This window comes from Pomacea canaliculata, linkage group LG2, assembly GCF_003073045.1.
Source record: "Pomacea canaliculata isolate SZHN2017 linkage group LG2, ASM307304v1, whole genome shotgun sequence".
Taxonomy (NCBI): Eukaryota; Metazoa; Mollusca; class Gastropoda; order Architaenioglossa; family Ampullariidae; genus Pomacea; species Pomacea canaliculata.
In genome coordinates this window covers 7913351-7940639 of record NC_037591.1, presented here as the reverse complement: position 1 = coordinate 7940639, position 27289 = coordinate 7913351, and the positions used below count along the sequence as shown (strand labels likewise).

Below are 27289 nucleotides of genomic sequence, written 5' to 3'. Positions count from 1 at the left end.
CCAGTGTGACAGACAGACAGACAGACAGACGGACGGACGGGCAGGCAGGCAGGCAGACGAAAACAAAAATACCAGGAACAGGGATTTATCATGTTTGCGAATATGTTTGTGTGTGTGTAAGACATGAAAGGTGTGTTTATGATGTGTGTGCGTGTTACAACTCTGCTTTAGATAAATGACTGCTAAATCGTTGTGTAAGACATTCACATCATGACAGTCATAAGGAAGTATTCCGGGTATAGTCAGGGCTCTTGTAGTAATACTACTCCAGCCAGTAAACATTCCCACACTCCCCACGCCCCAGGTCAGGTTCAGGAGGGTAGGCTGATCTCCGGCTGGCAAGACCTTCTAATGTAGGTGAACCACCCTAACGGGGCCAGTCGGTAAGGACGGTGTCATTCAGGGTCTTGTGAGTCGGGTGCAATCACAACAACGATCAAGTGCCTCCCGACTGCTGGGTTATTTACAGTTGGAGGGTTTACCCAGCGGTCTATTCTTAGGGTAGGTACGACTCTTCAGTAGCTGCTCGCACAAGACGGATTTCGGTGAAGGAGACCAAAGCAGACTTCACGGGTATCCGCGGGTATCGGGTGGTCAGTGATGCCGGCGGGAGGACCTGTGCGGCTTTCTTTGATCTGGTACGTGTGGCTCGTCGCTGGCTCTCACCTGAGATGCTGGTCAGTGGGTACGGAGGGACCTTGCGGTGGAGACGTGGAGCGTTTGTGCAGTAAGTGTCACTTCCTGTCACCTGTCGGCACCTTAGTGTGTCTTACAACTTCATTCAGCAGTGTGAAATCACAACTCTCTCTCTCTCTTACATACACACAAACACCTACACACATGCATAACACACACACACACACACACTCAAAACAAATTTACGCACACACGCATTTTCTCTTCTATGTGTTCTCGTTTCTGCAATATACTCTCAGCACGTGACCATTCTTTACAGTGTTCTTAACGAGGTAAATATTTTAACCAAGTTTGTCAAAGTTTTCACATGATCCACGGCTTCCTCACTTCGTCAAATTTGATCGAAGAAGTGTCCATATTAAATGGTTAAAAACGAACTTAAGAGATGAAATACAAGTGGCCCTCAGACCTCGGCCAGGTTGCACGTGATTTCTTTAAAATAAATTTTCACAACCCTTGTCTCAAGTACAATTCAACTTCGCCAAGTTCATTCTTAACAGTAGACTTTCCACTTGTACGCAGAGACACACGGCTTATTGTTAAAATTTTACATACCACCCAATCTAACAATGAATCGTTAAATTTAAGCCGAAAAATTCAAACTAATTATAAACCCCTTTCAGATTATTAACTAACATGTAACCAAGTCCTGGTCGTTACAAATCGTCGTTTTGTTGAGTAGACGATTTCCAGGAAATGCAAAGTTTGACGAAAATTCTCTGCTCGCAAGAAACTAAAAAAACAAAAACACACAAAAAAAACAAAACAAAAAACAAACAAACAAACAAACAAAAAAAAAACCCAGACTTGAACAGGTCCTCAGCACACTTCACGGGAAAGTACACAGCAATAAAACGACCTCATAATTTCTGGGCACACAAACAACCTCGTGCTTGTGTCCGTGCGTGCGTGTGTAAACACAGGTTTATGTTAACATTTACCTTCCTGAACCCTCTCACTGCAAGTCTACCTGCGCGGTCCTTGCTTTCAATAAATAAACTAACGCGCAGAGCGTGCGTCACTTGCTCACTGATGCGTTCAGGACGAGAAGGATGGGAGGGAACAGACACAGTCCTACCCAGCCACCTCAGACCTCCTCCTCCTCCTCTACCCCGAGGATACTCGCCCTCATGAATAATTTCCTTCTTTCTCTTTATTCTTCCCCCAGCTCCCTCCGACCCCCACGTTCGCTCTCCCCGCCAACCCAAAACCCTTCCCGGTAATGTATTTTTTTCAACTTCCCGTCTTTGCTAGAGACTCTTTATTCGCTGTCTACTGCATATGACCTTTGTGATTAACCTCGAGATGGCTTACCTTCTCGGCAACAGTGTGACAGGTGCAAAGATACCGACAGGTAAAACCAGTTTCGATAACATTTCAACGCTTGGCTCTGGCGAACTTCAATGCTCTTTATTTTCCATTGCGAAGGGACACAACGATTTCGTGGAAAATAGTAGAAAATTATTCTTCTGACTGGGTAAAATCAGGGGGATAACCCTCCACACCACCTCCCTCTCAACTTCTGTTCTCGAGAAACATCTTTACAAGTATCACCATGCACCAATGAAAAGAGAGAGAAGACAAATATTTATGACGAATCTTTAAGAAGGCAACAGACTAAGCAACAGTTATGTTTTTTTAAAGGTAGCTCTCGACCTAAGTAGAAAAAACAAACACTATAATATTTCAAAACAAAGCAGAGGAGGGAGTCTAAATAAGGAGTCTACCATTAGTTGATACTCTTTGATAACCAGAGACCTTCATTCGTAAACACATCCCCGAAAGTTTTTGGTTGAGGGTATTCACCTTGGTTTTGGGAAACATTTGATTGTGCAGTCATAAAAATGTTACACCCCAATCCACCTAAAAGCTTGAAAGAGTCAAGTGTTCCCATGTAAACATAACTACTTGTGTAAGCTGGAAATCGAGGTCTCTTTAAAATAAATACAGTTTAATATATGACAACGAAATCCACATAGCAAACAAATGTATGTTTGTAAAAGTCGAAACGAGGCAACATATAGCTGCAAACAGACAACATTTGTTTACTCTACACTCATCATTGACCAGACAACAACGAATCCATTCACAGTTTTCACACCCAGACCCAGTCCCGATGTCCGCGAACTCACAAACAACATTGTACACAAGTAGGTAGTCCTACTGCCCTCCAGTCTTCCTTTCAAATGTAGTCCTGATGAATTGTGAGGCTCTCCTGACCTTTGAACTCCTGGCATAAGGATAAAAAGATTACGGAATTTCAGTCAACAGGATAACAAAGGATAAAAAAAAAATGTTAGTCAACGGGCTAATAAGTGATAAGGAATTGTAGTAAACAGGACAAATTAGGACATATCTGTTTTTAGACTGTTTACTTTCCTCAGTTGTAGGATTCTTAAAATATGTGATGATATGTGATGTTGCGATGTTCAGAGAGAGAGAGAATGAATGCATGAATAACTTTATTAATAAGACTTGATCATGTAAGACGATTAAGGATCAAGAAGATGGGTAATAAAGACTTTAGTTTACCTTCAAATCTCCTCTTGAAGGTAAGTAAGACACCTTTCTGACCACTACTTATCCTGGTTGTCATAGACTTTACGAATGAACTGGACTCTGCTGGGAACTTGAAGCTGGCGTGTGAGTGTGGAGACAGTAAAGACTCAAAGACAAGGAAGATAAAAAGGTTCGTCATTGCATTTCAAGGAGGTCGACATTCCCACAGGGACATTGCCAAGCTCGAAGATGGTTGCTTTAAGCCCGACGCTGGGAAAGTGGAGGTAAATATTACAATCTGAGAGGTAATGAAGACTTTTTGAAAAAAATCATTTACCCTATCAAGTTAAAAAAAAAATAAAAGGAGGATGATAATAAGGAACGAAACAAATTGAAAGAAAAACAAGCCTAATGTGTGAAACAAGAAAAAAAGAAAGGTAAGTGTGTTAATAATAGCAACAGAATTTTAAAAAATAGAAACTTGTGTCTTAACCTGAGCATGGTTCTTTCGACAAATGATAAATATTAAGTTAATAGAAACCGTCCAAATAAATGAGTGTAGGATGCAGTTAATGTATCTACACATTTGTCCTAAAGGATCAAGGTATGGGACTTGTAAAGAATAGTATAGATATATTATTATATACAATGCTCAGCCAAAGTTTTTGATAGGATACAACTTTCTAAGAAATTGATCATGGGTTGAATTAAAACTTTTCATCTTTCAATTTTCACCAACAAAAACATCGCCACATAGTGTCTTGTAATACGAGTATGTTCGCGCGTGCATGCATGTTTCTATGCACACATGGGAGCGCGCACCTGCACGCACACAAATGCATGTTTTAATCACTGTATCTCTTTCCGTTTTGCATTTTACGTTGTACACTTAATAAGTGTGAAAAATCCATGTTTGAATTTCAGAAAATCTTTCCGGACTGCGATTGCTGCAAAGACAGTCGGCAATTCTCGGTGAGACTTCTGGACCCAGAGGATTGTGACGATGGAACTTACACCTGCATCATCACCTTTCCACAAAGGGATGGGGACCTTGATTGCAACAAAACACTGCAATGGCAAGGTGAGACAATCCAGAAATAGACTGTCATATAAAGACAGGTAAACAATCTCTAAAGAAGTGATACTTTAGCCAAGAGTTTATTTTACTCGCTGGTTACTTGAGAAGAATTTAATTTACCGAGTGGTGATTACTCGCCGGGGAAATATATGAGGGAAAAGAAACCCAAAACAACCCTCTGGGTAACCTGCGATGAGAACTGAACTCATTACCTCAAAGTTCTACAGAAATAAACGTTTTTGAGTCTTGATAAAGAGTGATAAACCATTGTGGTGTTGAGTACCCAAGAACAGAGATAAAAGCGCCCTCGATTTCACCTAGAAAGGATTTTTTCATTTTGTTGTAGTTACTCAGCAGGATATACTACTTCCCAAGCTGTGAACAAATGACCCACTTGTCTGGTTGATAGCATGAGTAAATGGCCCACTTCTCTAATTGAGATAACATTTAAACATGACCATAGACAAGGGCCAAGATCAAGAGGTCACTGTATGCAGGTAGGTCAGTAGGTGGAGGTAATTGAAGGTCGGTGGTGGGTTGACAAATAAGTAGTAAACAGATCGAGTAAGCGCTACTCACAAACTGTTGTTGATGTGTGATCATAGTTTGTTTCCTGTGTGTTTGTGTGGTTTTCCCCTCATGGTGAAGAACTTAATATTTTCATTCTTTCCAGCACCAAGAACGACGCCCACCACCACACAGCTGGTGATTACATCAGAAGAAACCACTGCGGTACCTCGAGCAGAAAACATAAGTAATTTGAGGGACTCATTCATGCTGCTGGTGTTTTGGAACCAGAAGACAGACGGACAGACAGACAGATGGATTGAGACGTACAGGCGGAGAAAGAAAGCACAGAAAGGGAGAGGGGGTGGAGAGAGAGAGAGAAAAAAAAGAGCAAGTAATTGTGAGAGAGATGCAGAATCAGAGCGACAGAAGGGTACAGATCCAAGTGTAACACTTACCTCTGTTTTGCAGGAAAATCTGACGAAAACGATCAGCCATCTTCATCAGTTCTCATCATTGTTATCGCTGTGGCAGTTGTCGTCATCATCATCGTTATTGTCATTGTGTTCATTAACAGAAGTAAGCCACGCTCAGTATGTAGATCATGATCACAACAGAGAAAGTCATATGCTCGTGACGGTTGTCATGAAAATATGTTTTGTTGTTTGTTTTTTTGTTACACATTTGCTTATTGTTCAGCGAGGACGCCATTGAAATATAAAAAATATTTGGTGTCGGGATTTAATCGCAACCAAATATCTATCCACATCCCCATCCATCTACACTTCTTTGTTAATCTGTGAATATCTGTCTTTTTTTTCCGACGATGGTACGACGACGACGACGACGATGATGATCGTAGGATGCCGGCGTCTTAACCACCATCCTGTCAACAATCGTTCGGAAGATGAAGACCACCAATTAGGTAAGCGTGAATACTATTCACTAAATGTAATGACAGAGGCAAACAGAAAAGATATACTCCATAAATTGAAACCTTTTTTTTTTGTTCAACGACCTGTGCACAGCGCGAACAGTGAAACACAGATATGATCCAGGTCACAGCAACCTGAGATTTGTGACAGGTCATAGATACAAAACAAATTATATATCTACTTTCACTAGTCAGCACATTATGGCATGGAACACTGCAGAACATTTTACTGGTTATGTTTGTGCATCTGGAGTGCTGCACATGGCATCTAGAAAATGTGCAAACAAGCTGCTCGACTTCTGTAGTTAATGGAATGACAAACGACCGGGTTCTGGAGAGGTTCCTTATTTATTTATTTTTGCATACAGCGTGATGCACTTTTTTCGTTAATGCAGTTCGCGAGACCTTTCACGGGTAAAACCCAAAATTAGGAGTCAGAACATGGCACTATTAAACTCAGAAACGAGAAACAAATGAAAAGAAAATGCAATAAGGGGGATGACTTTGAACAAGGGTAAACTTTAGGGAACAAATACATGTTTACGGTTTAGAAATGCTTTATCTGTAGATAAAGTCAGGAAATAAGTTTCCTTTCGATTTACTATAGAAATGCTTTCCTTGCTATACGGTTTGTGATGTTTCAGTCACGCATCTGGACGTCAACGCCAATGACGATATGAAGGAGGTGGATGAGATGAAAGTCAGGGGCTACAACCGAGCTCGAGACAGGGCGAGACGGGACCATCGTGTGGATGACCTGGACAACACCTTGCTGCTAGAAACCTTGAGGTGCCAGTGCCAGACAACGCTGGGTGACACCATGAGGAACGAGGTGCGTCTAGTGTCACCGGAAACCCTCGCGAGTTTCTGCGAGTTTTGTGGGAGGGGGAAACGGCGAGGTGAGGGCTGCGGGGGCCGAGGCAAGGAGCAGGTGGATAAGAAAGATGACAAGAGCTTGTCAGGTGTGGCGACCCTTATTGAGACACCTGCAGTTCTGTCATCAGCAGGCAATAATACGAAAACAACCGCCGTCCACAAGTGTAGTCAAGCGACTGCACACATTTGTCCACCAGGTCCTTCACCTGGAAGTGTAACTGGCGACTTTCCTGGAAGTCAATGTAATCATTGCACCGGTCGAGGATGTCCACAGCACGTCACGGACCGACATTCGCTGGGACAGGGAGCGTGCCAGGTGAAAGCGGATAAAACACAGGACAAAGGTCACACCTGCCCGCCGCTGCCATCAGGCAGACTTCACGATCTCACCAAGACCGCGCCATGCTGTACACACACCAAGAAACCCACTGGCCGTCACGACCGGCATCTTCTGCCAAACACTGCGCATGCGCTGCCGGAAGGAGACTCCGCGGTAGCTCATCGGGAACTCGGGATCGATTCCGCATGTGTCACTCATGGATGGTTTTCAAACAGACATGCGACAGAACGAGAGCTCTTCGTCGAAGCCGCTTTGGAGGCTGCCCTGAATGCTGCTCCTCCGCTAGTAGCCTCACAAGTAGGCATTTCTCCTTCTAACAGTAAACATGATTTGTAGAGAAGGAGAGAAGGTAGTGGGTGAGAGAGAAATACGGAAGAGAAAAAGAGAAAGAATGTGAAAGACAGAGAGAAAGAGGGAAAGCAAGAGAGATAAGGAGAAGACAGCAAAAGAGAAAAAAAAGTAGAATAGCAATGAAAAAGGAGAAGGTAAAGAGTGAGAAAGATAATGAGAAACATAGGAAAAGAAAAAAGCGTTGAGAGAAACAGTGGGAAAGGCACTGAGTGACAGTGAGATACAGTAAGAGTGAGGAAGAGAGTGAATGGAGAAAGGGAGCGAAACAATGGAAAATCTCAAATGTTAGATATTCAAAATCGTTGATCCGGGTTTTCTTTTATTTCCCCACTTCCTGTATTTACTGACAAAAATGAAAAAGAAAAAATAATAACCCACTCATCAGGTCCTACAAAAGATATTACGAACTATTTGCGTAAAATATGTTTCCAGGATTTGTCGCACCATGAGCCATCTCGCGCCAAGGGGAAAAACTCTGAACACACCTCGTCCTCAGTACAGCACGCAGTTACGCCCCGTAACACTTGCTGCATCGGAGGTTCGTGTGAGGCGACGACGCACAGCCAAGGTAGCAAAGTTGATGACGACACTGGTGATGATCGTTTGCATACCCAGCTTGGACTTCGCCCTCCCGCTCCCTGTCATCATCACTGCTGTTGTCAACACAGAGGTTTCAGAGATTCCCGTCCTCCCAGCAGCGACACGACCGACTTATCCAGCCACGACAACGAGGAAGAAAAGCGCCTAAAGGGAGGATGCCGGGAGGATGAACCAGCTGACTGGGACACCATGGACAAGAACAGAAATGAGAGCATCCAGACACCAGGCATGTCCCGAGGAGATGCTGCCCGTAGAAAACGGAGCCCGATCCCCAGCGCTGGCAGGGCGACCACGTCGCTGAACTCGCAGACGTTGCTGGAAGCGGACGGGGCGCACAACAACAACAACAACAACAACAACAACAACAACAACAACAACAACAACAACTCGCACGAGGTGCAGCTCCGTGACAAGGAGACGCAGTGCAAGCGCCCCGTGTCTGCCAAGGGCGACAATCTGGGATTACCGGTGACGTGCGCCTCCGACGACTTCGCGCAGCGCGACGGTCAGGTGGAGGTCAACGACCATGACCCCCCAACGGCAGCGGCCGTGATCGGACGCGTGCAGCGGACCGAGTCGGGTCGTTCCGACCCACGTCTGCTCAGCTCCAAGCGCGGGGTTAACCCCCAGGCGAGTCGAGGTCACAAGCCTCGACTTCGACAGCTGAACGTCACCGTGCACCCCGGCTCCGACTCGATCGAGACCCGAGGCAGCTCGACCAGGTCACAACAGTCAGATCGCCCACCTTCCTCTTTCTCTTCTGTTGGCTCCAGACACAGCACCAGCCTCAAGGTGCCACTGAGTACCACGTGATGATGTTGACAGCACGCGGTCTTCTGTTGACTCTACTCCTTACATCGGTTCTCTAAGGAAATGCATCCTTCACAATGGCGTCTGGATTTTTACATTCACACCAGAACTTGAGTAGCAGGAAAATTGAAAAAACGAGAAACATTTAGAGTTCTGCTCCAGTTGTTAAGTTTTAACATGTCTTAGTTTCTTTGTATCGGTTTGGAATTTAAGATATTTATTATGTATGGAAAGAAGATGCTGACTTCTGTACAAGTAACCACACCAATGAAGAGTGCGAGCACTGCACATATAACAAAAAGCGAGAATACTCATGTAAACCAGCCCTGCAAAGAAGTCAAGAAGTGTCAATTTTATTGCGATTTTTTTTTTCTGGACAGATAAATGAGAATTTGACAATTGACAAATCTTTGTTTACGAGGGAAACATAATTAGCAAACGTTTGGGGCTGTTTTTTCTGTACATCTAGCCCTCGATCTAAGTGGAAGAAACTGAAACACTACATTGCTACAAGACAAATACATTTAAATCACACTAGAGAAATGATATGTTCGAAGATGGGGGTTCATGACAGGGATTGGGAAGGGATTGGGACAATAATAATTATAAATAAACAAAACTATCGCGACTAAGCAAATCACTGGATTATAAGAAAAAACTAATGAAGTTGTACAAAGTAGATTTAATTCTGACCACAGCTCGTTTTGCACAGGCAGCCATCGCGAACACCTGTATAGAGGATTGAAGTGACTGCTGGGTGTGTGTGAGAGAGAGAAAGAAAGAGGGAAAGAAAGAGGGAAAATGAGGGAGAAAGAGAGTGTGTGTGCTCTGTCTTTCTGTTTTGTGCTGTTGGGATGTTGAAAAGTGTCACTGCCCCAAAGCAGCCATCTTTAGTTTGTATGCCATAACCTTTGACCCTATGCAGTCGGGGGCCTTCAAGGTAAATGCAGACATTCTGAAATTTTCATCACTTTGCTCGGGTCCATAGCATCCTATAAGGAGGCTTTTCTTTCATCTCCCATGCCTTGTTTCTAGCTTATTGCTTTTTTTCTATTGTTCAACTGTAGTAATTGAATATGTGCAGTGTACAGGTTGTAATACATTTTGTCATCTAATTTGTTGTCTGCTTTATACATGAGAGAGTGAAAGAAAAAGAGTATTGCATATTAAAAAAAAATCATCCGTCTTCAGACTATAGACTCAGTGAAAGAGACAAAAAGAGGAAAAAGTTATAGAAGATGTAGAAGCTAACTTTTTCAAAAATCTATAATTACTGAGTTTTTTAAAGTTGGAAAACGGCAAAAGGTGAAACTTTAAAAAAATAGATAAGAACAATCTTTCCTTCTCGAAAAGTGGTTAGTAACCTATCGAAAACCCAAGAAAGCTTAACACGCAATTGCTCATTCTTAGCAAAGCTTGCATTCTTTAGATATGAAGAAGTCAGTATTTCTAATGGGGAAATCCATGTCTTATTTTTCCCTTTTTACCTTTGATTTTATCAGAGACCAAGTCTCATAAGATGAAGGAAAAAAAAAAACCGCAAGTAGGTCACAAAGCAACAACATCGATTAACCTCAAAATTAAAATTGTCAAAATACACTAGCATGTCCGTCTTCGAAAAAAAAACCCCCAAAAAACCCAACACTTAATATACAACATTTCCCTGTTGGGCAGAGAGTTCAACGCACTATTAATGAAAAAGTTCAACACAAAAATTTACAAATATAAAACGAGCAAATGATTTGTTGAGCAGATAATTTATGTATCATATTGCTGATAACAGCCAGCTTTGTTAATGATAACATGTGTTGAGACTGAGAAGAAAGCCCCTCGTAAATAGTAGCAGTGTTTATTTGTCCAGCTGTGAAGGGCGATTGTTCACGAGAACAGTAATTAATTGTGTGGATGTTTAGCTGACACTCGTCTAGAGTACATAATTAACCCACTTTCTCAACACATTGCATAATGTTGCCGGCGACTATCTTCACAGCCAGCTACTCTTGTTTCATTCTCGACATGAATGTCTACTAGATGAACTGCTTTGGGTTTTTTTCTACAAGATATCGCTTCGCATAATTTGTGTAAATTTTGCGGATAAAATAAAAACATGAAAGACGTGGAATTCCGGGGTAGAAATGTAGATATGACTGTGGTACAGTTATAGTCAGTGCCAGAGTTCAGACCATATGTTGATGCTGGATTTATGTGGCAATATGTGAGGTCAGGTCTGTTAACCATTCATTTACGGGGTCGGACATACGGTTCCACAGGTCACAGGCAAAGATGATTCAGCTTCAGACTTAATGCCCATAGAGGAATTTGAAATGGAGTTTTATGCTTCCTTTGCTTGGAAAAAAAAAGAGTTGTGATCTTTGGATGTTCGTTTGCGAGCGCGCGCACACACACACGCACACGCGCCCAACCACCCACTCATCCACGAATAACCCCATGAACTTCTTCAGACGGACACAAGTATGCATGCACAGCAGGTAAGTATGCAGTAACAATAGAAAGCAGGAATACAGAGTAATACAAAAGTTCTTTTTTTTTTTGGCAGTGCATACCTAATAGGAGATATGAAAGTTTTATACTTCTCTTTGAAACTTTAATTTGAAACCTTAGAGTGAGCGCAGCAGGAAAAAAGAGGAAAGGAAATGAAGCTGAGAGGGAGAGAGAGAGAGAGAAAGAGTGAAAAGAGAGAGAGAGAAGACAAAGAAACGATCCATTAAGTTCTTAGTTCAATATCTTGCCCTATCAATCCCTGAAAATTGTATGAAATATGTAGATAAAGCTTATATTTCTGTCACTACCACACCTGGGCAGAAATACACCGGTGAGCTTCTGGAGTTTGTGATAAACCGTTCCAATGATTTTATTTCTGATGCTATAGAGTGTAGAGAAAAGTATGATAGAGAGAGTGTGTGTGAAGAGGAAGAAGAAAGAGAAACTTCCACATACATATTCTCCCAATCCTTCTATGGATGTTTACACAAACTGTTACGGGGGGTTGGTGGGGGATACATTATCTCTTTTGTTCAAAGTTAATTTTCTCCCCCCAACTCTCACACAAGGGTTTTTGTTTTTCTGTTCATGGTGACCGATAATTAGCAACAATCTTGGACAGCATTTCAACACGTGCTCACCTCACGTGGCGATAATATCTGGTCTGTGTTTACTCCACTCGATTTTTGGTTGACAACAAGTCGTCCTAACGTCCTTGATATTTTTTTAAAGTTTTGGGTAACAAAAGTTTGTGCTTCACCGAGAGTCACTGAACTCTACAGATGACATGCTTCGCTAAATTATTCATCCGTTAATGGTGCGTTACGACCCAGTGAACCCAACCTCACCCCGCCCTTTTCCTTCATCAAATCAAGATCCTTGTGTTGATCCCCAAACAGGTTTTCTTGACCTCACCAGGTCGTGTAAACATCGTTATCATCGTGTGGTCTGATTTCGTTTTTCTTTTTCTTGTGAGGTTTGGCTTGAATTAAGTTCAAAAGTTAATGGTCGCAGTTGACAGGCTTGTGAGTGTAAGATGGTTGAACGTGTCAAGGGTACTTCCCTCGCTTTTTACCTCCCTTTGATAACTCAGGGAAGCTGTTGCTGACGACTGTTGTAAAGATACGATGTTATCCTGTCGTGACCTGACCAAGTCTCGAACTGGCTGCCATCTGCCGCCAAGGCCATGAGAACAAGTTTGTGGGAATATGAATGTGAGAATTTGTTATCGGGTGACAAGACGGGTGGAGAAGTCTTGTGACGACAACAGACCAGACACAGGTTGTCGCCGCTGGGTGGCGCTGTCGTTACATTTTGTACAAGAAGGCGTACACACATAAACAATCCTTCCACACAGTCACATTCACAAAATGTCGACAACTGTGTAGTAAAAGAATTTATTTGAACTCGTGATCGGTGGTGTCTCGTTAGTTGGATTAGTTATATCCAAAATTATTAACAATCAAGATGGCTATAAGTAATGTCCCACAATATCAGTTTGAACTAATTGCATCAGCTCACACTGTCATCGACTGGACATCATCGGAGGACGAGGAGAATGTTCCAGAAGTCGAAGGAAAAGCAGGTAGGACTAAGTAAGTCATATTGTGTCTACGGGAACAAAAGTGATCGAATTCTTTACATTAAAGCACTTTAAATAAACATAATGCACTCGCACTCTTTGCACTGGGAGTTGTTGTTGACGAATTTACATCCTAGTGTATTGAGAGACTGAAGTGAACTGCTGACTCGTCAAATGGAGAAGACGACCATCTGTTCAGTAAAGGCCTCTGGGTCCAGCTGTTTTCGACTCCATTCGCAGTTGACATCTAATACAAGTAGAATGGCTTTTGTCAAATCTCTTGTGGTTGCTGCTTTAGAAAAAGAAAATCTTACTACTAACCCAGTACATTGTTTTTACCTCTGTGTAAATTTTACAATTAAAATTTTACATTTCAGTAACTAAAATGTCAAGTTGAAGTAGGTTGAGTCGGAATGTGATTGAGAGTTTTGGATAAGTGAAGCTATCAATCAGAAATAAAAAATTAATCTCAATGGGGAAAAAAAACCCCGAACACTTGAAACTCTATAGGGCTGAACTATTTGTTCTGAGTCTGAACTAAGTGGTAAAAACCAAGAAAGATACTCAGATTGTTCTCCTCACTCATATTTTCCAGGAGCAAGGCCAGGTCTCTCTTATGAACGCCATCTTGTCGGAGAAAATTGCCAGATATAGGGCAGTGGAACATTGACTGATATTTTACTTCTAAGTACACATCATTGACTTTTCTTGCGAGTCTCCCTGACCCTCCGGTTCAATATGAAATTTATCTATGCACAGGTAAAAATAAAAGCGGCCAGTTTTAAGGGATACATAAAATACAGGAAAGCAGTGAGCTTTGATGTGAGGATTGTGTCGGGTCTGGTGGTGCAACTTTACATTGTTGTCACCAATGTAGTGAGGATCGACTGGCCTGGATTCGGTTCTCGGTTCGGGCGTGTTTATTTTCAACACGTAGCACGCTTTGCGGTTGTTAGAGAAAAACATTTAATATACCTAATCTGGTCTAAAGATAATCAAAGCTGGCTATCAGGAAAAAAAGGAAAGAAAAACCAGTCAGCCAGGCAGACGAGAAGAGTCATATAACAGGCTGAAGAAAAGTATGAACCTGCCAACATGAATCATCACTGAATGCCAGGGTTTTCAGTCTTTCATAAATGAACATTGACGCTTGACCAATGCTGAAGGAACGATTGATTAAAAAAAATCCAGGAACGTTTAAATACAGAAAAGAAGGAAAAACCAGAAAAAGGAAGGGAAAAAAAAGAAAAAGAACAAAGTAAATAATTGGTGGAACAGAAGTAGGGCAACAGATGGGAAGAGGCTTCATTTAAATAGAAACCACGTGACCCGCCCTTTCACTGGTTGTTTAAAGGACCTAAAGCAAGTTGTATTGACAGAACAAAGCATCTCTGGTGTTTGTGTAACACACATCTGGCTGTAGGGGCACCATAGGCAGGACTCCGGCAAGGTGAGTACAGTTAGGTACCTCTTGAACTAAAATATGTTGTTAATATTTAATATTATGTAAATTCTAACTGATTATTGTCCGGCGGCATTGATGCAAGTAGTTGTTTGAAGTGTGGATTTTTTATGAACGACATTTATTGTAACATAAATGACATCGGTACACATATTTACATTTACATTGCATGTATATCTAAAAAAATACAGTGTTGTGGACCTGTTCTCAAAAAGAAAATGTGGTCAGTCTTTTTTTTCTCAGGAGCAATCACTTCTTGTAAGTTCAAAAACTTTAAACCATTAAACAAATTGGAACTTGCTTGCAAGGAATAGAATTGTGTAACTTTTTCAACAATATTTAAAAATTTAAGAAAACATTAACTTCTAAACACTAATTTAGCAGTGCGCTAAAATGTAAGTTATTAGATTATATCTGATATTTATGTAGATAATAATATTTACTTTTACTTTTTATTTTGGTAAATTGTCGTTTTAGTCTTTACCAATAAACAATTTCAGTTGTGTGTAAAAACCAACCCTTCGCATCATCTGTAAAACTGCTTGGTACTTCTCTGAGAGGTTTAGGTTGATTGTTAAGTTCTTGTTTCCAGTTTTTAGAACAAACTTCAGCAAATAAATAACATCTATTGACATTGTCAGAAGATGTTGAGGACAGATTAGCGCTCCTTCCACGCCCCATCCTTAACCCCGGTGTACTCTCGGGGTAAGCACACAGAAGTCTTTATAACCAGGGTTTTTGTCTGCCATGTGGGACAAAGATGGTCCGGTGTGTTTATCAGAGAATGTTAACAACAAGGGTTAGCTGTGAAGATGAAGCAAATGTTTCTACGTTTCCGGAAAGTACCCTTCACACATTTCTTGTTGTGTGGACATGTATGACAATCTGGTGGGAAGTGGAAGGGCTGCCAGTGAAATACAGTTTTCAGAGATAACACTGGCCTCCTGGATACCAGACTGAAGTGGTTTGTGAAAAAGAAGAAAGTTTCACTCTTTGGTGGGTAGAAATCTTTGAAGTTGTAGAAAGGTATGGTATTGTTCTGCATGAAACATTTCTCACAGTAAGACCAGACGGCGTGAAGTTGCGAGACCAGAGACTGTTCTAGTCATCATGTTGGTTTGTTTCTACAATTTATTTAAGTTGTCGATAGAACTTTTCATTTTGTAGTATAAACTATTGCTTGGTGTTGTTAGTGGGGTTTCTGTTTCTCATACCTTCAAACAAATCTTCAGCAAATCAAGAAAATCAAACAGAAAAAGACACATAATCTCGCCCAGTTCAGTTTATTTTAGTAGGAGGCGAAACACACATTAATGGACACAGAACAGGTGAATATCAAATAGTCAAGAGACTGCTGGGATTGTGTAATCAGAAGACAGTGAGTAATCTTGTTAAAACATAATCTTTTAAGGCTGATGGAAGGTCACTAGCAGAGACCGGTACACAAACCGGTTCAAACCGGTACACACAATTAGGAAAAAAAATTCAGTTCCACAGTCACGGCCACCATGGTCACCAAAATAACAAATAAATCAAGCAGAACTACATAACATGCGGAAAGCTGCTTCCCTCTATCCTGTCAGGCGAAGGGACACCACTCCCCTATGATAATTGAAGTTAAGCCGGCGATCAGACCTTTGGTGTCCGAAAGATACAAACAGGGTGACTGGTTTAATTAATTAGAAATTAATCACCTGTCAGTGAGTAAGTAAATAGGTGTGTGTATATGAGGGTGAGAAAGTGTTATGAGGGTGAGAGAGTGTGTATGAGGGTGAAAGAGAGTGTGTGTCTAAACAATGAATATGACTAAACCGGAAGCTTTGTACACACCTGCCTCGTTTTAGTAGTTAATCATCTGCTAGGAGACACGTTCGTGCTGTGTGTGAAAAAAAATATAGAAAGTGGTTTGCATATCCTGATATGCAAATTCTTTTATTTATTATTAAATATTTTATCTAACGTTCAAAAACTTTTTTTAAAAAATTATCTTTCATTGCCACTGTCGATCAAAGAAAAAAAAAACAAGTAAAACGATATCTTGTAGATTAGTGGTGAGCCTCCGCTGAGTCAAGTTTAGTCGCACAGTGTGAAGCAGGCTTCAAGCCAACACGGTTATGATTCCGATTCACAAAAGCAGGTCCGCCTTCAGCAGACTTTAACTCTCCTACCCCTCCCTCGCCTACTTTTTCGCATTCGTCTCGATTTCCCTGCCACTGAATTATGTCTTGTGTGGACGACGAGGCAGGACCTTGGCTGCGTTGCACATCACAACAACAAGCTGTTTACCTTTGGTTAAAGTAAACACAGTCGCAGCATTGTGTTTCTGAAGCCGGACTAACAGGTGTTGGGGGGAGTCCTCAGTTGTCTGCAACGTGTTCATTTGTGCGCATCTGTCACCAGGGGGCTTGTCGGCCATTTTAACGGCTCTGGGCTTTCGTTGCTCCTGCATCCAAGATGTCTGGTGGGTATCAGGCTTTTGTACTTGTGTAGGTTGACGTACAGAGAGACAAACAACAGACAATACAATCAGACAGAAGACCAGCGGACACAGCTACCAGCCAGATGGACGTACAGACTATCAAACGTCTGTTATGTATCATGTGCTTCGTTGCATCCGTTTCTTGGGATAATAGTCTATCACAAATATAATGAAAATAATCTTAATTTCGGTTTTTCCATTCACACACAACATACATGCACACAACACATATACAAATATTTGGATATATATATTTATGTGTAATGCTGTTTGCGTGGGTTCAAGGGGGAGCTTAGCATGTATGTGGGTAGACTTTTTGTTTTAGTACACTTCTCACGATTAAGCAAAGTGGTTATTATAAAATAATGACATTTAGTAGAGTGCCTGTATCGCACTATATATACAATATACTTCACTCTTACACATGTTGACAAGTGGTCGTTATACACCCCCCCCCACACACACACACACACGTTTGTATAGTGTTTACATATATATAATGGATTATACAATTAACTGATACTAGTGATGAAAGGAAAGCGTTTATCTAAAACTAAGAAGAGATCTTGTGAGTGAATGTGTGTTAGGGACAGAGAGTTTTATATACTTTTATATTGTTAGTGAGATGACAAGGGTGATGACAGTTACATCCGTGTCATGGATGTTCAAATTTACAGGTGCTAAAAAATTTATGAGCTTTATGAACAGTACTGCCACTCCATAATGGGGGAATCCCCGGCTTTGCACGTGCAGCCAGACATGCTGTCTCTGGCTTATATATATCTTTATCTGATGCTGATTGTACACTGATGATATTGTTTGTTGTACATGTTGATTGTTGTTTACCATGAACCACTGAGCTGCTCTGTTGTACACCACTGAAGTTAATTGTCTGTTGTAATGTCTGTTACTGGGCTACACTTGACAGTTCGTAAAGATGAAAAATGGAGGAGAGTAGACTTTTGTGTTTTGCATCTCTACTCTAGGTTTAGTTTTTTCCTTTCTCTCCTGTTGGTGGGTCCGGTGGCGCTTATCACCAATACAGTGAGAAGTCAGCTGACCTGGGTTCAGATATCGTCTGGGGTCCCTGCGACATGTTGTTCTTTCTCTGCACGTGGCATCTGTTTACAGGCATGCCTGCCGTGCCTGATGTAGCCTTGTTGCTCCCCTCTCCTCTGTCCTTTGTGTGGCTGCTGTCGTCTGACGACCTCAGTCCAATCTGTTCCTCACGTGCTCGTACTTTAAACAAACTTTGTGTTGCGACTCGTAAGGCAGCGCCCTCTAGTGACAAACTTTCCTTTCTTCTGAAACTTCTCCCTCCATCCTTCGTTCCTTCATCGCACTTTTACTACCAGACGCCTCAACAAAAATGAATTAGGTTAATATTCATGTATGTATATGTGTGTGTGAGTGTGAATGTGTTTGCGTGTGTGAGAGAGAGAGAGATACAGGCAAGCAGAAAAAATGCAGTCAAGTAGCAAAATAATTATTTATTCATACCAATGGCTGTCAAGTATGCTAAACTCACACACAAATGTAGGGTTCGTCAGGAGGTCGCCTCAAAGCCATAAAATGGTGTATGTATATGCATGTGTGTGTGTGTGTGTTTGTACGTGCGTCACCGCAAGTGTATGTGCATGAGGAGGTCAGGTTAAAAGGAAGGAACAGCTGATTATACATAAATGTGTTTCGCTCTGGTTAAGACCACTTTCAGACTGAATAAACTGTTTTGCTTGTATTTAAGCGAATTCAGAACCCTAAGCAACTCTTTCGAATATCATTCTTTCGGGTATCGTTCTTCCAGAATGTTTCTTTTAATTACTGAGCAAAACAACCTTGTCCACCTGGAATGCCAATCCAGTATCGTCGCGAGACACTCACGCGCTGTTCATCTTTATCTGTATGGAAAAAAGTTCAGGAACATCAGACACACACTGCGATATCATATAATGAGAAACACATCATTAAGCTATCACAGTTCGTAGTCATGCTTTAATGAGCTTTTAAAATGTCCCGGTTGGTTGTGAATACCACATTTGGTAGCTGGGGGTTGAGGGGAGCGGGGGGGAAGGGTCCTAGTGTTCAGAGTGCACAGTGAGAGTGCGAGGGCCAAAAGACATGTTGTCTTCACTGTGGTGACTGACGATAGGAGCGAGGTGACATGAGAAGAGGAACATTCTAGCAATACATCAGGGAGTCGTGGAGTTCACAGAGTTCACGGACACAATGGTGGAGTAAGAGGAGAACAGTCCCAACATGTGGCCAGGCTTTTACCATTAGGAGAAGTTAGGCAGCCACCTATGGCGCAGTCACGGAAGGGAGGAGGAGTAAAATGGTCTGCTGCTTTTTTTAAAGGGAAAATGTCAGAAAAATATCATTTTCACCACACATTTGCAGCACACCTTTCATCCGCTTGTAGATTTTCTCGAGTTTCTCAGTTCCTGTATTAAGGAAAGCCCATTATGATTATTTAAGACCCGTAAACGAGTAGGATGTAGAGTGCGAGGGGCGGCGATGATGGATGAAGAAGGGGTTGGTCGTTGACCTCTAGGATGGGTGAGACCGCATACCAACCTCACCTTTCTCACTTCTTTCCTACATAGGAACACGTTCTGCACTTATTTACAGGAAACACTGCAGCTGAGCTCAGGGACAATGACACTGATTTAATTTTTCTAGAATGTTTTTTTTTCTGGCTATTATTCTATGCTCAATATTTTGTTACCTTACGAACTTTGAACCAGAGGGCACTTAGCTAATGACACGTTCATATTCTGAAATAATAAGAGTATTAAAGCAAGATAGAGTCAGTTGATTTAAATAATATATACTTTGTTTTGTCAATTTCTTTTAATTTAATTCACTGTCACGAACCTCTTCTCGCGCTAGGGCTGTAAACAAAGGGGACATTACTGGGGATGGAGAGTTGATGCCCTGTAGTTTTACAATTGGTTATTATGGGTTAATGTGTGTTAAGGACTTAATTTTAAGACATTACACGAATGGAAGGATGGGAAGATACTATAAAACCTCTCAAGTATTTGTGATCACATAAAGATAATTCTCGCATTCACACATCTTTTATTTTTTTTTTCTTCCTCCATCATTGAAACAACAATGACATAGACTATTGAGTACAGCAATAACTTTATTACGATGTTAAAGTTTTTGTCAAGAATCCATTCACATTATGAGCAGACTTTATAGCTGAGCTTCAGTTTATTAATAGTATCTTTATGCAAACACTCAACCACACATACACTCTGACTAATATCCTCGACCGCAGCAAGGCATGGTAGTCTGTTAGAGATTTTTCTGGAACGAGATTGTAGAGTTTCCAAAGAGAAAGGGTCTTTGAGTTTCACAGATTATGGTCAGCACATGTGAACGAACCTTTATCAAACTATTTAGAGGGACCACTGAGAATAAATAAGGTAGTGTGGTTTGCCGAGACAAGCAGGCGAGAGTAAACATTACTGTAAACACGCAGGTCGGGATGGACATTGCTGCTGAAGACGGGACACAAGCAGGACAGGAACCAGGGTCCGGAGGCCAGTGCTAGATATGCTTGCTTTGTACCTAGACACATTCTAGTCCTTGACAATGTGATCTGGGTTTTATATTTGAACAGGGATGAGGTCTTTCATAGTCTCTTAAGCCCCTATTTACCTTTTGTCTCTCTTATTTGCCGAGCCTATCTTCGCTAGGATTTATAACCTCGTCTCCTCAGTGTACCAAACCGGGATTTATTTTTGATAGAGAGTTTGCTTAGGACAAGAAGTGGTATTTATTGTGGTAATAAGGTGTGACATTATCTATCAGTGTGTACTAAATGCCCTGTCTTTCGCATGTCAGAGTTCTACATCTTTTCTTGGAGAAAGGATTGCATAAGTGTAGGTTGATCTTAAGTTCGGAGAGACTTAAAGTACTGCGTTAGTATTTCTTTTCGTTTGTTGCTAAGGTTAAAGGAGTCTACATTGGCATGTGTGTCAAAAATATAAGCTGACCAGCATTTAAAGACAATGATCTTTTTCGCGTGCGCAGGTAAGGAAAAGCTGTTTCCGCTCAGTCCAGACATGCGCCTTGAGAACGGCTTCGTCAACACGGCCCACGCCCACAGCGTGGACGACCTTGCCGCTGCAGGTCATGAAAACGGTCGACTCGGGCTCCCTACCTGTCGTCTGCTGAGGTCACGGACAAGACGTCCCATGTGGTCAACGCTGACGTCAAGACCGGTGACAACCGGCAAGTCTTCGGTCTTTGCTGCTCCTCTTCCGGTCACGTGCCACCCACGGAGGCTGGACACGTGACATGGGTGGAGGCGCCATCAGGTGTAGAGGGTGAAGAGGAAGGGAAGCGACACCACACGGCGTTGGAGAAGCAGCTCGGGATACAGTACACGGTGACGGACGTGCCGCCTGTCTACATGTGCGTCCTCTTCGGGCTTCAGGTGAGCATTGGTCTCCATCATCCAAACGCGTTTTAAAAAATAAAACATTTGTCATTGCATCTTGCGAGACAGGTGGACAACAATTAGATTTAATATTTCACAAAAATAAGCACACATTCACAAAAGGTTACATATGTATGACGACTATATTTTCTTTGGACAACAATTAGTCACGGTTCATAAACACCCATGCATAAGCACACACAAATACAGAGAGATAGAGGATGTTATTGAGGTTATTGCCTTCGTGTGTTTCCAGCAAGTTCTGCTGAGCATAAGCTCTACCATTTCCATCCCCCTCATCGTCAGTCGTCTCATCTGCGCCGACGACTAACCCTGGTCAAGTCGGAGATCATGTCCACCTTCCTCTTCATGTGCGGGGTGTGCACCATTCCTGCAGAACACCCTCGGCGTCAGGTGCGTGAACACCTAACCCTTGTACACCACAGAAAGCAGCGAATGTAAACAGCGGATATAGACATGTACATCATAAAGGCAACTTATTAATGCCACACATTCTTTTTGCTATTTGGAGTGATGGAAGGCGATCACCATTAGGCTCTTTACGACAGAATTTGTGGTTGTTACTCAAACAGTGCGATGCAATGATAAGTTTGACATTTTTATTCAGGCTTCCCATCATCCAAGGTGGCTGCCACAAAGTTTATTCCAGCCATCGCTGCTCTAATGTCTTTACAGATGTGGAGATGTCCTGATATGGGTGAGTATTTTAACCAAAACAGAGAAATTATTTTTTCGCTAATTTTTATTTTTCCTTAACTTCATTGATGCTATAAAATTTTTGTTTAATTTTTATGTAAAACTTCTGATTTTATGTTTTAGTATGGTAATGCGAGCGTGCATGCACACACACACACGCACACATCCTGGAGTTATAAAGAGAGGTGTATATGTTTACAACATTCCATCGCGATTTCTTTCTCTCTTCCTGAAAACTCTTCGTGTACTCAAGTCATAGAAGGCACACAAACATGCCAGAGTGTTACCAGAGGCAGACATACAGACAGACAAACAGTAAGAAGTGCTGGTTATTTATATTTTACATTCATGGATTTCACTACATCACTGGCCACGCTGTACCACTTTGCCGCCATCTTGTTTGTTTACAGACGAATCACACGATGTCTTATTTTTTTCTCCTCACTCAGAGGCTTTGACAAACGCCAATGCAACTGAAGAAATCACTGAAGCATGGCAGAGCAGAATGCGAGAGGTTAGTCTCCCACATACAAGCGGTACAAAAATTGTTTTTATTTTTATTTCTAGTCCATAAGTGAAGCCGCATCTGGATCAATGTCTTAATTTACATCCTGGAAACTTTGGCTTGAATTAGACAAACTACATTAGGACCACTGTTAAAGAAATGCTTGCTCTCCTTCTGTGATTTGCAAGTTATGCAGTAAGTAGTTTAAACTTTAGACAAAATTTAAAACATTCTTTCGCATTTCTGGGCGACAGGTTGAAACAGTCTTGTCATCATTAAAGTCTGTTCTTTGTTATATCTGTCCAGATTCAAGGCGGCATCATGACAGCGTCTCTAGCCCAGGTAATCATCGGCTGCACGGGCATGCTGGGACTGCTGCTGGAGTACCTGGGCCCCATCACTGTCGTCCCCACCATCTCCTTGTCGGGCTGTCGCTGGTGGACGTGGCTCTCCAGTTCTGCCAGAAACACTGGGGCATCACGGCGCTGTAAGATGGTTTGTCCACAACAATGGTCTCGTGTTTGTCAACAACAATGATGGTCTCGTGTTTGTCAACTGCACTTTCAGAATGTTAACATGTTTTACTCCTGCTTGTCAGCAGCATTTTTGGTCTCAGTATATTAACATGTCGGTCTCGTATTTGTCAACAGGACTGTCGGTCTCGTGTTCCTCTTTTCTCTGTACCTCCGCAACGTCAGGGTACCCTTCCCTTCATGCAGCAGGGCAAAAGGCTGCCGACTGTCAAGTACCCCATCTTCATGTTACTTCCGGTAAGCCAACATCCAGAAATTTAGCTGTCGGACTGAAATGAGAACAAGCCAACTTTCATACTTTTATGTCGTTACCAAAATATAAGGAGATCTATAGTCTTTACGAATTTTGTTTATTGAGAAAGAAGCTTTGAGACCTTATAATAAAGACCTGGACTGCTTCACATATCTTAAATTACTGTTGAGCTCTTTAGAATAAGATAAATGGTGCTTCATATGACACCAGAAGTCATGTGTCACAGGTGATCCTGGCAGTGGTCCTCTCATGGGGATTTTGCGCCATCTTGACCGCAACTAACACCCTCACAGAACCGGGTGTGCGCGCTGATTCAAAAGTCGAAGTCGTGAAAATAGCTAGATGGTTCTTCTTTCCCTACCCTGGTAGGTCCATGCTGGCTGTATTTGCTATGTCCACATATACACTACATTTATTTAAATTCCAGCGACAGAAACTTTTATGTAATGTCCTCTTTTATTTTCCAGGGAAAGTAGGTCTGCTCTTTATTATAACTACAAATTTATGTAATGAAAAGATTTCAGTAAATGTCTTCAAGCTTACTCCAAGTCTAAATCGGTGTTTGGGTTGTCGAACAACCTGTTTGACTGCTTGTCTCCAATGTCTCAGGTCAGTGGGGGATGCCCACAGTCAGTCTCGCCAGCTTCATGGCCATGCTTGCCGCCACCATCACCTCCATCATCGAGTCCGTGGGCGATTACTACGCATGCGCACGCATCTCGGGAGTTCCGCCTCCGCCTGCGCACGCTGTCAACCGCGGCATCGCCATCGAGGGCTTGGGCAGCCTGATTTCCGGTGCAGTGGGGTCAGGGGGTGCAACGACCTCGTACAGCCAGAACGTAGGCGCCATCGGCTTCACGAAGGTGAGAAACCTCGCCACTCTCAGTGCCGGTTAACAAACTATACGATTTTCAGTACAACGAAATGATTTATTGTTATTGGTTTATATTTTTTCTCATAATTTTTCACCTGTGCACGTGTACTGCAGGTGGCGAGTCGCTGGGCGTTCGTGGCCGCAGGTATCATATTCCTGGTCAGCGGGCTGTGCGGCAAGTTTGGCGCCTTCCTGACCATGCTTCCAGACCCAGTGCTGGGGGGCATAGTACTGGTCAGCTTCGGCATGGTCACCTCCGTGGGGCTCTCCAACCTCTCTTTCGTCGACCTTTCCTCGGGTCGCAACCTTTGCATCATCGGCTCCTCATTGCTGGTGGGCCTCATGGTACCCCGCTACCTGGCCGACCACCCGGACGCCATTCAGACAGGTAAGCAGACAGACTGTTTCGGTTATGATTATTCTGATGGTGCATGATTTGTCAGATTCATGTGAATAGTTTGATATTCATGACATTATTAACACCAGTGTTATTGCGGTAGCTTCCTTTAGAAACCACAATGGTTAAAAGCAGTTCTTTTGAAATGGAAAATAAGAACAGAGGAAGAATAGAAAGAGCGTAGAAATCTGATGTTTACTGGTGTCAACATGGAAAGCGGTTATCTATCATCTAGAAGAGAAAATTGAGCAAAAATGCGTAGAACCATCATGTGGGGAAAAAATAGAACGATGCCTACAAGATAGGGGTGTGTGTGTTATAGAAATAATCTGTTTGTGTAATTTTTTTTTTAAAAACTTGAAATAACATAGTTCTGAAAAGTTCTCATTTGTTGAAACAGGATAGAATTAACACATCTCGTAAAGACGAAATTTTAGCCTATAGGATATATTCATATCTGCTCGTTTATTGTAAAAGCTGTACACGTTTCTCAGACAGTTTAGAACCAAGAGTGTCCATTGGTCCATTGGTAATTTTTTGTGTGAGGATCACCCTTTTGGTTTTTACTGCTGTTCCTCTTTGACCCAGGTAACAGCGATCTGGACCAGGTGCTAAAGGTGCTAATGGGTACAGCAATGTTTCGTGGGCGGCGTCCTGGCTTTCTTCCTCGACAACACTGTTCCAGGTGAGGAAACTGGAGAAATTGTCAGTTATTTTTATGTCTCACGTGCTGAGAATAATTTTAAATAAAATCTTATTTCTACAAGCATACATAGGAACTTGCCTGATAGGACCTAACAGGAACACCCACATACTTGAACAATTGAGTGAGTGGTGTGGGATTGGGTGCGTGGATGGATGAGTGAGTGAGTGAGTGAGTGAGTGAGTGAGTGAGGAAGGGATAGTAATTGGCTTTCTGAATGGCTATCTGACCTCGTTCTCTGTCCACTCAGGCACGCCAGAAGAGAGAGGCATCATAAAATGGCGACAGATTGCGGACCTCACAGACTCCAGCCAGTCCTCAGACAACGACCACATCACGGCCAACCTCTACGGCTTTCCGTGCCTGGCCGCCTGCCTACGTCGTATTACGTGCTGCAGATACGTCCCCTTCATGCCCACCTTCGCCTTCAGACGGTGCTCTCCCTTCAAGAGGTTGTGTCGGATGTTACGAGGTCGCTCGTCAACAGATCACTGATGATGGCTTCATTGCTAGATTTTTGACTTATACAAATCGCAAACCATACATACCAATCTGTATTTCATCCATGGATGTCCTTTATAATGTCATCCGTGGACACGAAGAATGATCTCGTGTTGGCTGATTGCTCATGTTACTGCCAATGACATTATCTGGTTTATGTATCATTAGCATTATCCAAGTCTTCGTTTAATTGTCCTTATCCAGATATCCTCTGAATTGTCCTTGTCCAGTATCCGTATTGAAATAGTTTCCGTTTCTTTTGTAATATTCAAGTCTCTTTTTCCTAATAATAATTCAGGTCTGTTTGTTCTGACATTATCAAGGGATTTGTTTTATTATTATCCGGGTCTCGTCTCATCGACACGATCCAGTTGTCCGAACGATCGACATTATTCATCTGAATCACCTACCTCACAAAGGTGCACGGAAAGCTCTAATTTTTATTGTCTGCAGTATGAGCCGCAGGATAAAGTGTAAAATTTTATTGATATAAAACTGGAATTACTGTAGGCGATGTAATGGAAGCTGACAATATTGTGACTGCTAGCATTCATACAGCATGAAGCTTACTAGGTAAACTAGGGAAGTTAAGACAAATATCTTGACCTCGCGAATATTGTTTTATCCCCAGGGAATCTTCAGGAGATAACAACCAGTGTTTCTTGCAGACTCCATTTGTTTTGATGATAGTGATGATTAGTTAATGTTGCTATTATTTAGTGTTCACTTGCCTTTCACGGTGTTCACACGGTTATGCAATTTTTCAGTGTTAAAACTGTCGTGCAGTCTTTCAAGCCAGAATGTTTTTCGCTATATCCAGAACAATTGTCTGTCTGTCTGTCTGTCTGTCTGTCTGTCTGTCTGTCTGTCTGTCTGTCTGTCTGTCTGTCTGTCTGTCTGTCTGACGCACTCTCATGTACGCACGCATAAGCACCTACACACATACACAGGTAAGCATGCACAAATATGCACACCTCCTCCTCCTCCTTCTTCTCATCCCTTAACTACAACAGGAGGTACCAGTCGTGGAGGACGCAGCGTGGATGAACTCACGCCTGAGGGGCCGGTCACGTGCCCACGAGACAAGGTCTCCCAATGAAAAGCCGGTCTATCCTTCACAGCTCACCCATATTCCCACCCACCCCCACCCACGTACACACAGTCACACCCACACACACATACCCCCAAGCAGAGAATATACACACTCGTATCAAGGTCCAAAGTGTGTTTTATAAAGATTATATAACAGAGATAAATGGTAATCCATTTATGAATTTATTATACAAATCTTACGCTATTGCAATCGTATATGTTTGTTTACAAACATAATTTTTTGTATTTAATAAACAAATACCAACAATTTTATGTCAATTGTTTCATAAGCATTACAATGCAGTACAAATTCGTTTAGCGGATAATTATATATATATGTGTTTACAAGACTGGTCAACCCGACACAACGCTTTTCTTCACGTGTGTCGATTGACTACATTTGTACTATGTTATATATGCTATTGTTTTCTCCGACACACGCACTCTCTCACACACTCTCACACACTCTCACACACACACAACACACACACACACACACGCACACACACATAGACACATTGGCATAATGCACACTGGTACACGTG

General features: G+C 42.1%; 2 protein-coding genes across 4 annotated transcripts; both read left to right on the top strand.

Moving 5' to 3' along the window:
* The first annotated feature begins 303 nt into the window (after window positions 1–303).
* LOC112558306 lies at window positions 304–9806 on the top strand. Of its 3 annotated transcripts, none has more exons than XM_025228699.1 (8): window positions 304–727; window positions 3295–3479; window positions 4120–4276; window positions 4947–5027; window positions 5252–5359; window positions 5643–5705; window positions 6359–7227; window positions 7714–9806. In XM_025228699.1, exons 1-8 carry the CDS (start codon window positions 601–603, stop codon window positions 8692–8694), a joined length of 2571 nt encoding a protein of 856 aa, XP_025084484.1. In that variant the 5' UTR covers window positions 304–600; the 3' UTR covers window positions 8695–9806. The 3 variants fall into 3 exon arrangements, with proteins under 3 accessions (XP_025084484.1, XP_025084485.1, XP_025084486.1); XM_025228701.1 differs by having other exon boundaries at window positions 309–727; window positions 6359–6546; XM_025228700.1 differs by lacking the exon at window positions 5252–5359.
* Window positions 9807–20866: 11060 nt separating this feature from the next.
* On the top strand, window positions 20867–26970 carry LOC112558326 (solute carrier family 23 member 1-like; the record flags this gene model as incomplete). The annotated part of the gene is given in 16 exon segments (XM_025228745.1): window positions 20867–21166; window positions 21426–21495; window positions 21498–21547; window positions 21763–21825; window positions 21827–21887; window positions 22336–22400; window positions 22698–22806; window positions 22809–22878; window positions 23042–23130; window positions 23133–23161; window positions 23404–23542; window positions 23787–24040; window positions 24166–24439; window positions 25037–25086; window positions 25088–25133; window positions 25402–26970. Coding segments are annotated over 16 exon segments (1914 nt in total), but the record flags the coding sequence as incomplete, so codon positions are not given.
* Between the last annotated feature and the right edge of the window lie 319 nt (window positions 26971–27289).

Bases quoted from the DNA above. Each gene is read 5' to 3' on its own strand.
- LOC112558306 (XM_025228699.1), top strand. From the start codon at position 601: ATGCCGGCGGGAGGACCTGTGCGGCTTTCTTTGATCTGGTACGTGTGG. The intron at 5,028-5,251 runs GTAATTTGAGGG...TCTGTTTTGCAG, and splicing joins ACCTCGAGCAGAAAACATAA to GAAAATCTGACGAAAACGAT. The intron at 5,706-6,358 runs GTAAGCGTGAAT...GTGATGTTTCAG, and splicing joins AGATGAAGACCACCAATTAG to TCACGCATCTGGACGTCAAC.